Genomic DNA, 14,798 nt, shown 5'->3' with positions numbered 1-14,798 from the left:
TCCGCAAACTGAAGACAGCCTGCTCACGTGGGGCGATGCAGAAGGTCAGCTCCTGGCACCCTGGCACCAGCTCTGAGTGGAGTCTGGCAGGTTTGTTCCATGGCCTTCTTCCAAAAGAGGTGAACCAAAGTGGCTTCTCACCATTTTGGACAGAGGTAGAGCAGTCCGCTGCTGCAAGCCCACCCAGAGCACCGAAGCCAGACGGAGGTACCACTGTGGAAGGAGGCTCACCAAGCGGTCTGTTTTCCCAGAGCCCACCTTGGCCAGGGACCCCAAGTTCCCCAGCCCCATCCTGTGGCCCTGTGGGGACAGGCTTACATGTCCCTAGGCCACAGGCTGCACTGACAGCCCATCAAAGTCCTGCTGACAGGTGGCTGGGGGTAGCAAGCAAGGGAGGCCAGCTGGCGACCGGAAAGCCTTGGAGGGCTGGGGAGGGTGCCCTCAAGTAAAGACTTCTAAGACCCACCCTGTGCACATATACCCTGGCATTGTCCCTGTCCCTGCCCACCCTGGGGCCTGGCGCAGCTGCCCCTGACCTGATTCTCTCTCCACCTCACCCTCCCAGACTTACACCCCCTCTCCCGCAAACATCTGAGAACCCGGTCAGAGCCACCCGGCCAGGTGCTGTAGACATTCAGGCCTGGGTGCCCTGGGAAGGGGGAGGGAGGGGCGCACTCACCGAGCTTCTTGGGCGAGCGTGTGAATGTGCCCTTGACCACCTTGCAGTGGGAATTGTCCCCTCCACACACACCACACTTGTCCTCCTGCTTGCTGGAGCCGATCACCCCGTCGCAGCCCACCTTCTGCAGAGGGGTGGGGAGGTGCAGTGTACACTCGAGACTCCCTCTCCCTACCTGTTCCCTCCACAGCCCAGGTCAGGGCACCCCTTCTTAGCAGTTCCTGATGCAGGGGAAGGAGAGGGGGCTTTGGAGCAAGACAGACCCTGTGTGCCCACCCAAGGACCAGCCTTTCCCCCTCACTCATCCACTTGTCTGGACAGTGTGACCTGTGGAGGGCTCTGTATAGCCTAAACAGGGCCTGGTCCTGAAGCTGCCCTGCCACAGCACGCTGGTGTCCTAATGGACATATCAGACATGGCCTCTGCCCCTTCTCCCGGCTGTCCACGCAGCGCAGCCCCAGAGGCGGTCCCTCCATGGCTCGCACCCAAAGCTTAGGCCAAGATGTCCCTCCCTCACACTGCCCCCAGGAACGATGTCCTCTTCAGTCTGTCTCGGGGTGTCTGGGAAGGAGGTGACAGGAGTTGGTAGGAACACTTTTGCCTTCATTCTCTCAACCAATCCTCTCAACACTGTCCACTCTAGTATTGAAAATTGTTCCACACAGAGCAGGGACGTTCCTTGCCCAGGGCCACCTGGCAGAGGCAGTAACAAATTCCGGTTCTGTTACTCTCTATAGCCCTGCCGATAGCACACCATTCCCAGGGCCCCAGAGCTCTGTGGGGAGCAGACCCTGGGTCTGAACACACTGCCTGAGGCCACTTTCATATCCATGACCACACTCAGCAGGGAAGACAACCTCTCCTCCTAGCTGGTCTGCTCGCTGTCTGATCTGAGTGCACCATAGCACCACAGGTTTCCCTCTTTGCCCTGGCTGCCAGGAAGCCCAGAGCCAATTCACCCCTCAGGATCCGCCTATCACCGCCTCTTGTGAGACTGCTTCCTTTCCCTTTGCTCTTTGGTTTATTTATTTTTTTTGATACATCTTTTTTGTATTTTATTTTTGCTTTTTTAAAATACACACTTTAAAAATTTTTTTTATTGCTTCACAATATTCTGTTAGTCTTGCTCTTTGATTTCTGACTTTTGTCTTACAAAAACCTTTGAGGGCAGGGTCTCTAGACTATGAAGGGGCTACAGAGCCACTTCCTGGCAATGCAGTCTCAGAGAAACTTCGAGTTTGTTTCCACATTTGTGACATGGAGTCAGAGCAGCAAGGCCTGCCAGGGCTGTTGCCCAGATGAGAGGATATGGTCCTTGTAAACAGTCACACGTTGCCTGAAGGATGAAGCTGATGCTGAGGAGGAGGGAAGAGAAAGAGGGGAGGAGGGAGAGGAAGGGAGGGAGGGGAGAACCTCCTGTCCAGCCAGGGCAGTTGTGATATTGTGATTTATGAGATATATATATATATATATATATATATTTGGTCTTCATCCAGTTTCTGGCTAGACCTCCTAAAACCCTTGGAATTTTCTGTGGTGAGAGCCATAAAGCTGTCTTTATGGGGGGGGGGGTTGAGTAGGTGGTCAGTGACCCATTATTTAGTCAGTCATGCCTGTAATGAAGTCTCCATAACAACCCAAAAGGGTGGGGTTTGGAGAGCTTCTGGGTTGGTGAACACGTAGAGATTTGGGGACAGCAGCATGCTCTGGAAGGGCCTGGAAGCTCCATTCCTTCCTACATACCTTACCCTAAGCATCTTCCATCTGCCTGTTCCTGAGCTATATCCCTCTATAATAAACTGGTAATCTAGTCACTGTTTTTTGAGGTCTAAGAGTCACTCTAGCAAATTAATTGAACCCAAGGAAGGGGTTGTTGGAACCTCCAGTCTACAGCCTGTTAATCAGAAGCACAGGTGACAACCTGGACTTGTGATTGGCATCTGAAGGCAGGGGGCCGTCTTATAGGACGGAGGCCTTAACTTGTGGGATCTGATGCTATCTCTGGGTAGGTAGTGTCAGAACTGAGTTAAATTTTAGGACACTGCCAACTAAAAATTGGCACTTGCCTTCTGCTTCTACAAGGATTAGGTCACTAGCCACTGCAGTCGCTGACCTTCAACGCACCAGAAAGTTCAGGGTGGAGATCAGGAATGAGGCACTCTTGTGCTCTGGGAAAAACTGGCAGAACAGGCCTTCAGAGAGTTAGATATTTTCAGGAGAAGATTTTATGAACCCATAAATTCTTGCATCTTCTATCTAAGAAAGCACCAAAATCATTAATGGTGACATCTGCTCCTGGTGACCAGCAGCAAGCCTCCGCCACGATGTGTGCTTGACCGCACGCACCCGCTTTCACTAAAACCACATATAATACTGACCTCCGCTTACCTCTTTGGAGCAGCTCCTCAGAGCTATAGTCCTCATTTTGCCCCAAATAAAACTTAACTAACATCTCTCACATTATGCAATTTTTTTCAGCCCACAACATACAGCTGGTGTCAGAGAATTGCTTGTTGGACAGGTAGGGGAAAATACCCCAAACTGGGATTGGAATCAGAATCTTTATGGCCTCATTTAATTCTTGATTCCCTGCTCTGTGTGTGTGTGGTGTGTGTGTGTGTGTATGTGTGTGTGTCTTTATTCTCCTGCCATGTCTTTTGCTATCATTTCTCTTTGAAGCTTCCTGAGTCATTGTGTTTTGATGTTCTCTCATTGACAGCATCCACTTGGATATTAGATTCTTTTAAGAGTTTCACATTCACATGTATTGTGAGGACTCCTACATTTCATCTTATCACTCCCATTTCCTTTGTGTGTTTTCGTTCTTTCTGTCTCCTTTGTTTTCTAACTTTTGCAATGTGACCATATATAAATGTAAACATTTTCTAATTATGCAAAACTCTATCATTCTACTGTTATCTGTTCAAAGTCACCATTAATTAATGAAATACCCTATTCTTCTCCAGTTGTCAATGTCAGGAGTGAAGCTCTAGACACGTCCACTAACCAAGAGGGTGAATTAGTGTTCCTACTTCCCTGTTATGTTTGTACCATACGCACAGCTGCCATCTAAAGCTACTTCCACTACTAGATGTTTCCCACTCCACGGCCTCTCTTAATCAGAGTTTTTAATATTTTCTGTGTGTTATGATGTTTTGACATCTTAAAAATCTTGCTAGTCAAGAAGAGCTAGCCAGTTCTTAGGGACAGCAATGGAAGCACACCTTTCATACACAAACCAACTGATTCCTCCCTTTATCAAACTCTCACACACTAAGCCAATATGTCTCTGCCCTAAATCATCCCAGGGTCAGATACCAGGAATCTAGAGACCACTCCTGCCAGAATTATTCAAACTGGCCAATCCCAAGCTGTTTACTCTGCTTGCCTTGCCTTTCCCATGGAAACCCCAATAAAAGCTTTGGCCCAGACTTTCTCCTGCTCCCTCTGCCTCGCAGCTGAATCTGGTGCTTCTCCATGTGGCCCTGCACAGCATGCCATACCCTTCCCTCAGGAGATGTAAGTAATCAGTTCTTCTTTCAATGGCACTGACTTCTCTGTGTCATCATTTGGTCACCTCCATCAATTAGAACCCCTCAGGTACAGGGGAGACACTGCTGTCCTTAAGTATTTGGCTGAGTGTTTGGAGTGTGAGCAGACTGTATGGCCTGCCCTCCCTGCTGGCTGCAGTCCTACTGAAATCACGTGGTTGGAGAGAATCCCTGAGCTTGCCTCCAGCTACTCCACACCCCACCTCCCTGCTCTTCCAGCCTCACCTGTCTCCGTCTCTGCCAGGGGCCCTGTGGCATTCTGCCAGGCTCTTTGCCAGGGACATCCTGAGGATGCTCGTTTCTCAGGAAGGTGAGATGACAATCAGCCTCTCGGACACCTACAATCAGTTTCATCTACACAGAGGCTTCCAGGTATTTCTAGGGGACGGGCCAGTTCTGCACTCATGTTACTATTTTATGCCGAGTGTGCCCCACAGTTGTCTCTTGTAACAGCCTAAGATCGAAGCCAAAGACAATAAAGTAACAGAAAACACAGCAGGGCATTTCTACAAAGAGCCAAACCAACGAGAGCCATGGTGGGCCACCCTGATCGAGGGTAAGCTGTCCAGTGCCCAGAGGAGTGCAAGGACATGGCAGTCCTTCACAAGGGGTCCCCCAGGGACCATGTGCATCAAGATCACCTGGTAAAACTGGTAAAACTCATGCTCTGGGCCACAGCCTCAACCTACATAAGCAGAATCTCTGAGGTGGAGCCCCAAGCTCCTCAGGTGGTTCCTCAGACTCGAGTCTGAGAACGCTTGTCATGGAGCGGGGCAGTAGGGAGCAGGGGGTGGGAACCAACATTTGCTGAGAGCCTGCCCTGATCTAGATGCTGTTTGCAACACTTTGCAAGCTCAACCTCAGTGAATCCTCCCAAAGCCCCAAAAAGCGGAGGCCGTGAGCTGCGGCTGCCCCTGCTCCTGTGGCACCGCACTGGCCTCGTGGCACTCACCCTGCAGTCCCCGCGCACGCAGAGGCTGAAGGCGTCCTTGTAAGAACAGCGCGTCCCATCATGCACCATGCGCTTCATGGACACCACCTCCCCAGTCTCCTTGGACTCACAGTAGAGGTGGCATCTCTCTTTGGCTGGAAGGGAAGCAGTGGGGTGTTGGTGAGGAGGGCCAGCTGCACCGCTCACTTTGCTTGCAGTTTCCTTCCCAAGTTTGCTAAAGGGAAGCACCCTGCAAGGAGAAACTCTCACCCAGGAGGGTCTTCTTATGATTCACCCAGCCCCCTACATGCCTGCCCTGGGCCAGGAGAGAAAGCGAAAGGGGGCAGATAACTGCAACCCCCTTCATGACCCTGTTGTGTGGGACTTAGGAAGAGCTTTTCCCAACTGAGCCAGGCTGTTGTTGGTGCAGCCAGGTCTCAGATTCCCGAGGCCCTGCCCAGAGACCCCCATATCGAGGGGAAGGGAAAATGGCTGTTTGCCAGGTCTCTACCTGGAGACCCTTTTCAGTCAACCTCTGAAACCCCAAATGAGATGCCCCCTGATTCAGTCTCGGGTCTCTGGCACCTTCCCTTCTCAGCATTTACCTCCGTGGTCACTATGACACCACGTCATTATTTGATTTTTCGCCAGACCAAAGCCTCGCTCTGAGAGGGGGATCTGTCTGCTCCGGCACCGCCTCTTTGAATGCACACGTGGGGCTTGCAACAGGTGCTCAGCAGGTGTGACACGCATGGGGTGATGGAGACAGCAGAGCATGCCCCAGTCCCCACTCCCCTCCTCTGCCCAATGCTTGGAAGGAACAGAAACTGTTTCTCCATCATTTAGTGGGAGGGGGACCCAAATGAAATATAAACACTCTCATGCTCGAAACTACCAGACTTTTCAGTTCTAGGAGCCAACAAATGCCTTTTGATGCTTAAACCAGTTCAAGTCACTTGGAACTGAGAGCTCCCACTGAAAGATGAGAGGTCAGAAGTAACCCGATTCCTTGGCAGGCTCCGCCCCTGCCCTCCGCCTCACGGCTGAGCCAGGGTAAAGGTGCAACGCTAGCCTTGCCCACTGGGTGGCGAGCACAGGAGCCTGGGGCCAGCTGGGCCCCGCCCTCTTCGCTGCCTCCTTGGCCAGGTGCAGTTGTCTGGCTCTTCTGGGATTGTAGTCCTGCCGTGAGCCCCAAGCCGGCAGCCACCCTGCCCAGGGTGGACTCTGCTGGCATGCCCATGCAGAATCAGTGGTCCAGTGAGCCCTGGCCTGTACACTGAACGCTCACTCCCCTTAGGGCTCACCATCCCGGTGCTCGTGGGGCAGCCAGTGGTGCTGGGCGTCACCATGCTCGAAGTATAGGTCCCATTGCCGGCACTGCTCCTCACGGAAGTCAGCCAGGGCGTCAGGGCAGTCCTGGGAGTTGCAGAGCTGGAAATCGTAGGCAAGGCCTGAGCAGGTGCGGCCCCCATTGGCTGGGCTGGAGAAGAAAGCAGAAAGGCCTTGCAGCTCGGTGCCAGGAAGAGGCCAGCACACGGGGTGCCACTTGTGGGATCTGGGGGGAATCCATGATCCTTGGGGGTCAGGGGGCAGCTCTGCTGAGTGAAGGGACGCGGCCTTGCCCTGTCCCAGCCGCAGGACCTGGGCTATCCCCCAGCCTCCAGGGCCTTGGATCATCACTGTAGAAGGCACTGGTAATCCTCTCTCGGGGACCCCATGGGAAGGGAGCATCTACTCAGCCCCTGTGCACCCCCCACCCCCATCCCAGCTCCTGTAGCTGTGGCGGTGAACCAACAGTGAGCTGTAACAGGGTGTTTAGGTTCTGCTGTGCCTCCGGCCATAAGCCCCAGGGTGGTGGAGCTGCGTGAGCTCCCCTACATCTGGGCCTGGGCCTGGGCCTCACACACGCTGGGAACTCAGAGCAATTCTGAAGTAGTGGAATCTTGTTACAAGTGCTCTTAACAAGCGTCAGGTACACAGTGGACACTCCATCTCCAGCTTTCCTCCACCTCAAGAAAACTTGGGCCGTGTTTCTGTAATTTCCTTACTTTGTTGAGAACACCAGCAGTCCACAAAGCACTAACCCCACAGGAAAGGCACCAGCTGGTGGCCAACAGGTGCCCATGGCAGGCAGGGTGATGGGGTGTGGCAGGCCAGCACCCTGGGAGGAGCTGGGGAGCTTCAGCCAAGCAGAACCCAAGGCCCCCCCCGAGACTTGGGCAAAAGTCATGTTCTGCTGTGATGATGGATGTATAGCATATAGCACTGTAGAGTGAATGATGGAAGGGGCTGGCTTCCATGAGGCTCCTTGCACAGTGCCATGTTCTCAGGGGAAGTCGGTGGAAATAACAATCTGAGAAATTTGTGGAGAAAGAACTAAGAAGCCTCAGTGTTTGATGGGGACCATGAAAGAAAGGGTGATTTTGAGATTTACACCAGGGCCACTGATGGGACCACAGACCAATGACAATACCAACCAGAGCATCACCAGGAGGGGGTGCAGCCCTGGGTGTAGGTTGGGGAGCCCAGGGGCATCGTGCAGCAGGAAAAAGCAGGAAGGGGTCGGGCTGTCGCTGGAGCCCCGGCCAGCCCAGACAGGAGCCATACAGATTCAAATGGAAATCCATGATAATTCCAAAAGAGAATGTGAGTTGGAGAATTCAGGGGAGGCCAGGGAGGAAGAGAAATTGAAGAGCTTGAGCTCATGCTGTAGACTGTTTGCAGTTCTGCAATCAAAAGAGTGGCGAGGCAAAGAACACAGAGGGAACTCAATCCAGTGAGCGGGGGCCCAGCTGGGAACCTCAGGAGTCTTCACACTGGCCACAGTGTCCCAGGAAAAGCTACTGAGCCAGGGAGCAGCAACTAAAGATGGGGCAGCCTAAGGCCCAGCTGTCATCTTCAGGAGGACACGTGAAAGGGGAGGCCCACGGGGCTCACTGGCATTGCTGTGGGGCCTGTGGGTTCTGAAATGCTCTGGGCGCTGCAGCTGTGCGTATTCCCCACAGATGCAATTGAGGCTGGCATAAATGAACCGTGCTCAGAGCTCTGTGTGGCGCATCTGTGTTGTCTGATGGTCACTGATGTGCACGGAATGCTGGCACTGACCAGGGGTTAGCTACTCTCCAGGCCCAACGGTGTTTGTGAACAGATGGAATGGCAGGCAGTTCTGGCCGTTTTGCTCACGTCACTGCTGCCCCTGTCCCTTGCTGCCACCAAGAAGGCTGAACCAGCCAGAGGGGTAAGAAAATCCCTAGAGTGCGCAGGTGGGGAGGGACAGAACATAGAGCACCCAGAACCTGCATGATCTCCCCCAGGGCCAGACCTGGGGGTGAGTCCCCTGGACCCCAAGAGCCCAGCATCAGACACCACGAGGAGTCAGGGCCTGGTGGGGGGAGAGAGGGGTTGTCAGGCCAGATCTGCTCTTCTGACTGCGCACCCTGGACCAGAACCTGGAAGTCCTCACCCAGCACACTGTAGCCTCTGAGCTTCTAACTTCTTGTCTTGTCAATCTCATCTTGAGGCAAGTGTAATAGCCCTAGGGGAGCTCTGAGGATAGCACAGGGGATGGGGCCTGCCTGGGAGGCAGGATGGGGAGCATGGATGGAGATGGGAATCCAGCGGGCCTTCAGGCAGCCTCTCCAGGCTGTTTCTCCCCTGGGCAGCTGGGAATGGGTGGCATGTCACTGACCCTGCCTCTTGCCTGATTGCAAACAGCTGCTCTCCTGCTCAGGCTCCCGGCATCCTGGGGCCCGAGAGAGCCCTCCTCTTTAACCCCATTGCCCCATCTCTGTTCCGCCTCCTATTCTTTTGTGTGTGTGTGTGTGGTACGCGGGCCTCTCACTGTTGTGGCCTCTCCCGTCGCGGAGCACAGGCTCCGGACACGCAGGCTCAGCGGCCATGGCTCATGGGCCCAGCCGCTCCGAGGCATGTGGGATCCTCCCAGACTGAGGCACGAACCCGCTTCCCCTGCATCGGCAGGCGGACTCTCAACCACTGCGCCACCAGGGAAGCCCTCACCTCCTATTCCTGATGCCCTCAACCAAGAAGAGCAGAGGAGGTCGGTGTCTAGAGTAGGATGCAGGCCAAGTGGGAGGAATGGCCCTAGGCCACCAGGTCAGAAGACCAGGTTTCCAAGTCTCCAGAGCTGGCTCTGGCCCCAGCAGGCTATGTGGCATGAGCCCTCCACTCTCTAAGTCTCAGTCCCTCCCAGGAAGATGAGAAGGGGCCAGAGCTGCCTGCCCTCACATCGTCTCCAGAACTGACATCCGCAGGGGTCTTGCAGGATAGGGTTGGCTAGCAAGGGCCCTTGGGGACTGCAGCTGCCACCGAGGAAGGCTGGGAAACATCAGGGCCAACTCACTGTGGGTTGTCGCACTGACGGGTCCTGAACTTCACACCTGTGCCGCAGGTACGTGAGCAGGAGCCGAAGGGACTCCAGGCGCCCCAGTTGCCATCTCGCTTGAGGATGTCAGGTGTCAGCCAGATGCAGTGTCCTTTAAAGCAGTGCTGAAAGACAGAAGGTCACATGCCCCCCACCCTTCAGCTGCAGTGCCCGTGATGACTGCCTGGCCCTCGAGGCACAGGGAGAACAGGCCCTACTCACCCCTAGAAGCTCAGAACTTCGCTGGGAGGCATGGTAAGGTGTTGGCCCACCCAGCTTCCCCTGACCACCACCCTGGTCTCCCACCATCCTCAGTGCCTTGTTCAGCCTACTCTGTCCCCGCAGCCAAAGCCCACCCCACACCGTGTCTGCAGGATGAAACCCCCGGCCTGGTGTGCCCACACAGCACCATTCATAAAGATGTAAGCGGCACATCAAGCCAGTGACTCTAGAGACATGTAAGGTCTACTGTTTAAGTAAAAATAAGCAATTTAAAAGAAATATGGAAACGAAGGATAGGTGATATGTTGACATGGTAAAAATTCATGAATATAGTAAGTAGAACATTGGAGTAGAGGAAACTCAGGTCTACAACTTGAATCTATCACTAGTCCAGAGAGGAAGCTTATACAATTTAGGGCCCATTTGAATAAGATTGCAAAATTAAAAATACTAAGTTTGGTATAAAATGGAATATTGATTTAGAATTAGAAAATATAAAACAAAAAATTTAAAAACTGACAAATACCACAAACCACCAAAAACAGAGAACAACGATTTTTTTCAAATTGATTGATGGACACAACATTTCCTGCAGTTCTAACTGTATACTCTTTCATGCCCTCTTCATATGACAATAATTTTGTAGGATTGTATTCCATAGGGAGAATAGAAGATAATGCAGTCATTCCTCAGCAAGCTTTTTCTGTAAGGGCCAGATAGTAACTGTTTTAGTCTTTGCAGGCTACATGCTCACTATTTCAACTATTCAACTCTGCCATTAGAGCATGAAAGTGGCTACAGACAACATATAAATGAATGGATATGGCTGCATTCCAGTAAAACTTTGTTTACAAAAGCAGGCAGCAAATGGAAACTTCTAGAATGGAGCTGTAAGAAACTTGGTGAACCTTCTCCTCAGTAAAACAACTATTTAACTGGTGAAAATTATTTTCTAAACAAACCATTTAAATTATCTGGACAACAATTACTGACTGTATAGCATGGGGAACTATATTCAATATTTTTTAATAACCTATAATGGAAAAGAATCTGAAAAAGAATATATATAACTGAATCATTTTGCTGTAAACCTGAAACTAACACAATATTGTAAATCAACTATACTTCAATTAAAAAAAATAAAGTATCTGGAAATTGTCCTAAGGTCAATACAACAAATGGAGAGAATTTACTAAATTTTGGTAAGAATAGTAAAAGTCTATACATATGAGCCACAACCCTCTCCCATTCCTTCCCCATCTCAGTGTGATGGAGGCTTTACTGCCTAAAAGACAGAGGTCTTCGTCTCCTCAGCTCCCAGTCTAGGGCTATAGTTTCACCCTGGGAAAGGCAGGCCACTGGCATCTCCCATACCTCCCAACACTGTGTTGCAGAAAATCTGCTCCAGTCAGGGAACTCCCTTTGCCCACCCAGTCCTCACTCCCAGACTGGAGGCTCTACTCCAGGTATGGCAAACCAAGAATACAGTACTCTAGTAGCCCCTTCTCTGGCTTCCTTGTAGGGCAGAGGTTCCATGCTGAAAGGGAAAAGCCAAGAAGACTAGAAGCTACTATCTCTATTCAGTGACCTATTCGTAGACCAGGAGTGTCACTCTGTAAGTGGACCACCCTGCTCCTAGCTCCAGCGCAGTGGTGCAGTAGTCTTCCCAGAGGGAGAGGCAGAACTGAGACCTCCGTAGCTCACCCTAAGAGGACTAACTTTATTTGGAACAGAGCATGAGGAAGTTCATGCCTAAGGGCATTGTCAAAAACAATAGAAATCTTGGTAGTGAGCAACTAAGAGGAGGCCAGTAGCTCCACAATACTAGTAAGCAACAAGTGAAATGGTAAACCAACTAGAAGTGTAACCAGGGAAAAGACAGCTAAGAGCCCTCCTGGAGTCTGAGCAAGCCTCAAATATTGGTAACACCCTGCCTCTGTGAAGGGTCCAGAATCTGATTAGGTCAGGCTGTAGACAAGTTGTACCCCAGGGCAACTGTATCAAAAACTATACAGCATCAGCTAGCAGCTAGTGAAAACTAATTGGGTGTGATAACAATAGAGGCAGAACAGCCAGAAGTTTAGCTGGAAGATCAAAGAAAGAGACAAAGAGAACCTGGCTAATCCCACTGTTCTGGGGGTGGAGGTGGGAAGCTGTGTGGCCCGGGTGACTATGCATATGCCCAAGGCTGTGATCTCTGAGGGGCAATATCAACAGCTGCATGCTGCAGGGCAAATAAAATTTATTGAAACAGTGCATCCAAGTCACTAAAGAAATAAACAGGTAAACAAGCAAACAACAGCACAACAAGGTCTAGGGGAATCACTATCCAGAGTTTCTTCAATGTATCATCTAAAATGTCCAGTTTCAACAAAAATTTCTGAGACGTGAAAAGAAACAGGAAAGTGAAATCTATACACAGGAAAGTAAGCAGGCAACAGAAGCTGCCTTTGAGGAGTCCCAAATGTTAGAATTAGCAGACAAAAATTTCAAAATAGCTGTTATAAATATGTTCAAAGAACAAAAGGAAACCATGTCTAAAGAACAATGCCTCACCAAATGGCATCAGGAAAGAGACAGAAACTAAAAAAACACAAACAAAAAGAAAAAGAAATTATGTAGTTTAAAAGTAAAAAAACAAATGAAAAATTCACTAGAGGGCTCAGTAGTAGATTTGAGCTGACAAAAGACTCCATGAACTTGAATATAGATCAATAGAAATTATGCAATCTGAAGAGAAGAGGGGGAAAAAAATAAAGAAAAATGAACAGAGCCTCTGAGAAACATGGAAGACCATAAGTTCACTGAAATGTGCACAGTAAAAGTGCCAGAAGGAGAGGACACAGAGAAAGGAGTAGAAAATATTCAAAGAAATAATGTTTGAAAACTTCCAAAATTTGATTAAAAACATTAACATGTACATCCAAGAAATTTAACCAAGTAAGTTAAATGCAAAGAAATCCACACCCAGACACAATATAGTCAAATATAGAAAGACAAAGGTAAAATGTCAAAAGAAGCAAAAGGACTCACTGGAAGCCCAATAAGATTAACAGCTGACTTTAATCAGAAATAATGGAGGCCAGAGGTAGTGGTGTCAACCAAGAATCATATCCAACAAAACTACCTCTCAACAATGAAAGTGAAATAAAAATATTCCCAGATAAACAAAAACTGGGAGAATTCATCGCTAGCAGACCTGCCATATAAGAAATACTAAATTAGGAGTTTGGGATTAACATACACACACTACTATATATAAAATAGATAACCAACAAGGACCTACTGTATAGCACAGGGAACTCTACTCAATATTCTATGATAAACTATATGGGAAAAGAAACTGAGAAAGAATGAATATATGTATATGTATAACTGAATCACTATGCTATACACCTGAAACTAACACAACACTGTAAATCAACTATACTCCAATAAAATTGTAAAAAAAGAAATACTAAAGGGAGCTATTTAGGCTGAAAGCAAGTGACACCAGAGAATAATTCAAATCCACATGAAAAGACAGAGTTCTGGAAATGGACAAATTTCTAGAAAGACACAGACTACCAAAACTGATTTAATAAGATCTAAAAATTGGAATAGACCTATAACAAGAGATTGAATTAGTGATTTAAAACTTCTCACAAAAAATAGCCAAAGCCAGATGACTTCACTGATAAATTCTACCAAACACTTAAAAAAATTAATACCAATCCTTCAAAAACTCTTTCAAAAAACGGAAGAGAAGATTTTCCCAATTCATTCTATGAGGCTAATATTACCCCAATACAAAAATCAAAGATGTCAAAAGACAAAAACTACAGAACAATATCTCATGAAAATAGACTTAAAAATTCTTCAACAAAATTCTAGCAAATCAAATCCATAGTAAAAGATTATACGCCATTACCAAGTGAAATTTATCCTAGGAATTCAAGGTTTAACATCTGAAAATCAATCAATGTAATAAACCATATCATCAGAATAAAGGAAAAACTGTATGATTACCTCACGACTCAAAAGATGAAACTGGCAAAATCCAACATCCTTTCCTGAAAAAAGCACTCAAAAGACAGGACTAGAAGTTCCTCAAGCTGATAAAGGACATCAGTGAAATACCCCAGCTAACATCATGCTTAATGGTAAAAGAATGAATGCTTTCCCCCTAATCAGAAGCAAGACAAGGGTGTCTGATCACACCACTTCTAGTCAACATTGTACTGAACGTTCTAGCCAGGACAATTAGGCAAGAAAAAGAAGTAAAGGGCATCCAGATTGGAAAGGAAGAAGTAAAACTATCTCTATTTGCAGATGAATTGACCTTCTATATAGCAAGTCCTATGGAAACCACCAAAAAACTATTAAAGTTAATTTTAAAAGTTCAGTGAGATTGCAGGATTCAAGGTCAATATACAAAAATCTATTGTATTTCTATAAACTAGCAATGAATGAACTGAAAATGAAATTAAGAAAACAATTCTATCAGGGACATAGAGAACAGACTGGTGGTTGCCAAGGGGGAGGGGGGTGGGAGAGGGTTGGATTGGGAGTTTGGGATTAGCAGATGCAAACTGGTATATATAGAATGGATAAACAAGGTCCTACTGTATAGCACAGGGAGCTATATTCAATATCCTGTGATAAACCATAATGGAAAAGAATATGAAAAAGAATATATATATATATATATATTTGTATAACTGAGTCACTTTGCTGTACAGCAGTAACATAACATTGTAATTCAACTAAGAAATTAGAAGTATTTTGAGTTAAAAAAAGAAAACAATTCTATTTACAATAGCATCAAAAAAAAGAAAAAGAAAAAAACCTTAGGAATAAATTGAAGAAAAAAATGCAAAACTAGTACACTGAAAACTACAAAACATTGTCAAAAGAAACTGAAGATCTAAGTAAATGGAAAGACATCCCATGTTCATGGATCAGAGTTTAATATGGCAGCACAGTCATACCTCAGAGATACTGCTGGTTCGGTTCCAGACCACCACAATTAAGCAAATATCAAAATAAGGAGAG

General features: G+C 48.3%; 1 protein-coding gene across 2 annotated transcripts in view; it reads right to left on the bottom strand.

Annotated features, from left to right (window-relative positions):
- The window catches only part of ADAMTS2 (ADAM metallopeptidase with thrombospondin type 1 motif 2), a 246,926-nt gene that overhangs the window by 18,852 nt on the left and 213,276 nt on the right, over nt 1-14,798 (bottom strand). For both annotated transcript variants that reach the window (XM_033853695.2, XM_033853696.2), the window contains 4 exons: nt 9,522-9,667; nt 6,466-6,641; nt 5,183-5,316; nt 680-803 (listed from right to left, as the gene is read on the bottom strand). In XM_033853695.2, coding sequence (XP_033709586.1) covers nt 680-803; nt 5,183-5,316; nt 6,466-6,641; nt 9,522-9,667 — 580 coding nt within the window. The remainder of the gene's footprint in view (nt 1-679; nt 804-5,182; nt 5,317-6,465; nt 6,642-9,521; nt 9,668-14,798) is intronic.

The sequence above is a fragment of the Tursiops truncatus genome, chromosome 3 (assembly GCF_011762595.2).
Source record: "Tursiops truncatus isolate mTurTru1 chromosome 3, mTurTru1.mat.Y, whole genome shotgun sequence".
NCBI lineage: Eukaryota > Metazoa > Chordata > Mammalia > Artiodactyla > Delphinidae > Tursiops > Tursiops truncatus.
Note: the sequence above shows the minus strand (reverse complement) of the source record. Positions and strands in the feature narration are given on the sequence as shown.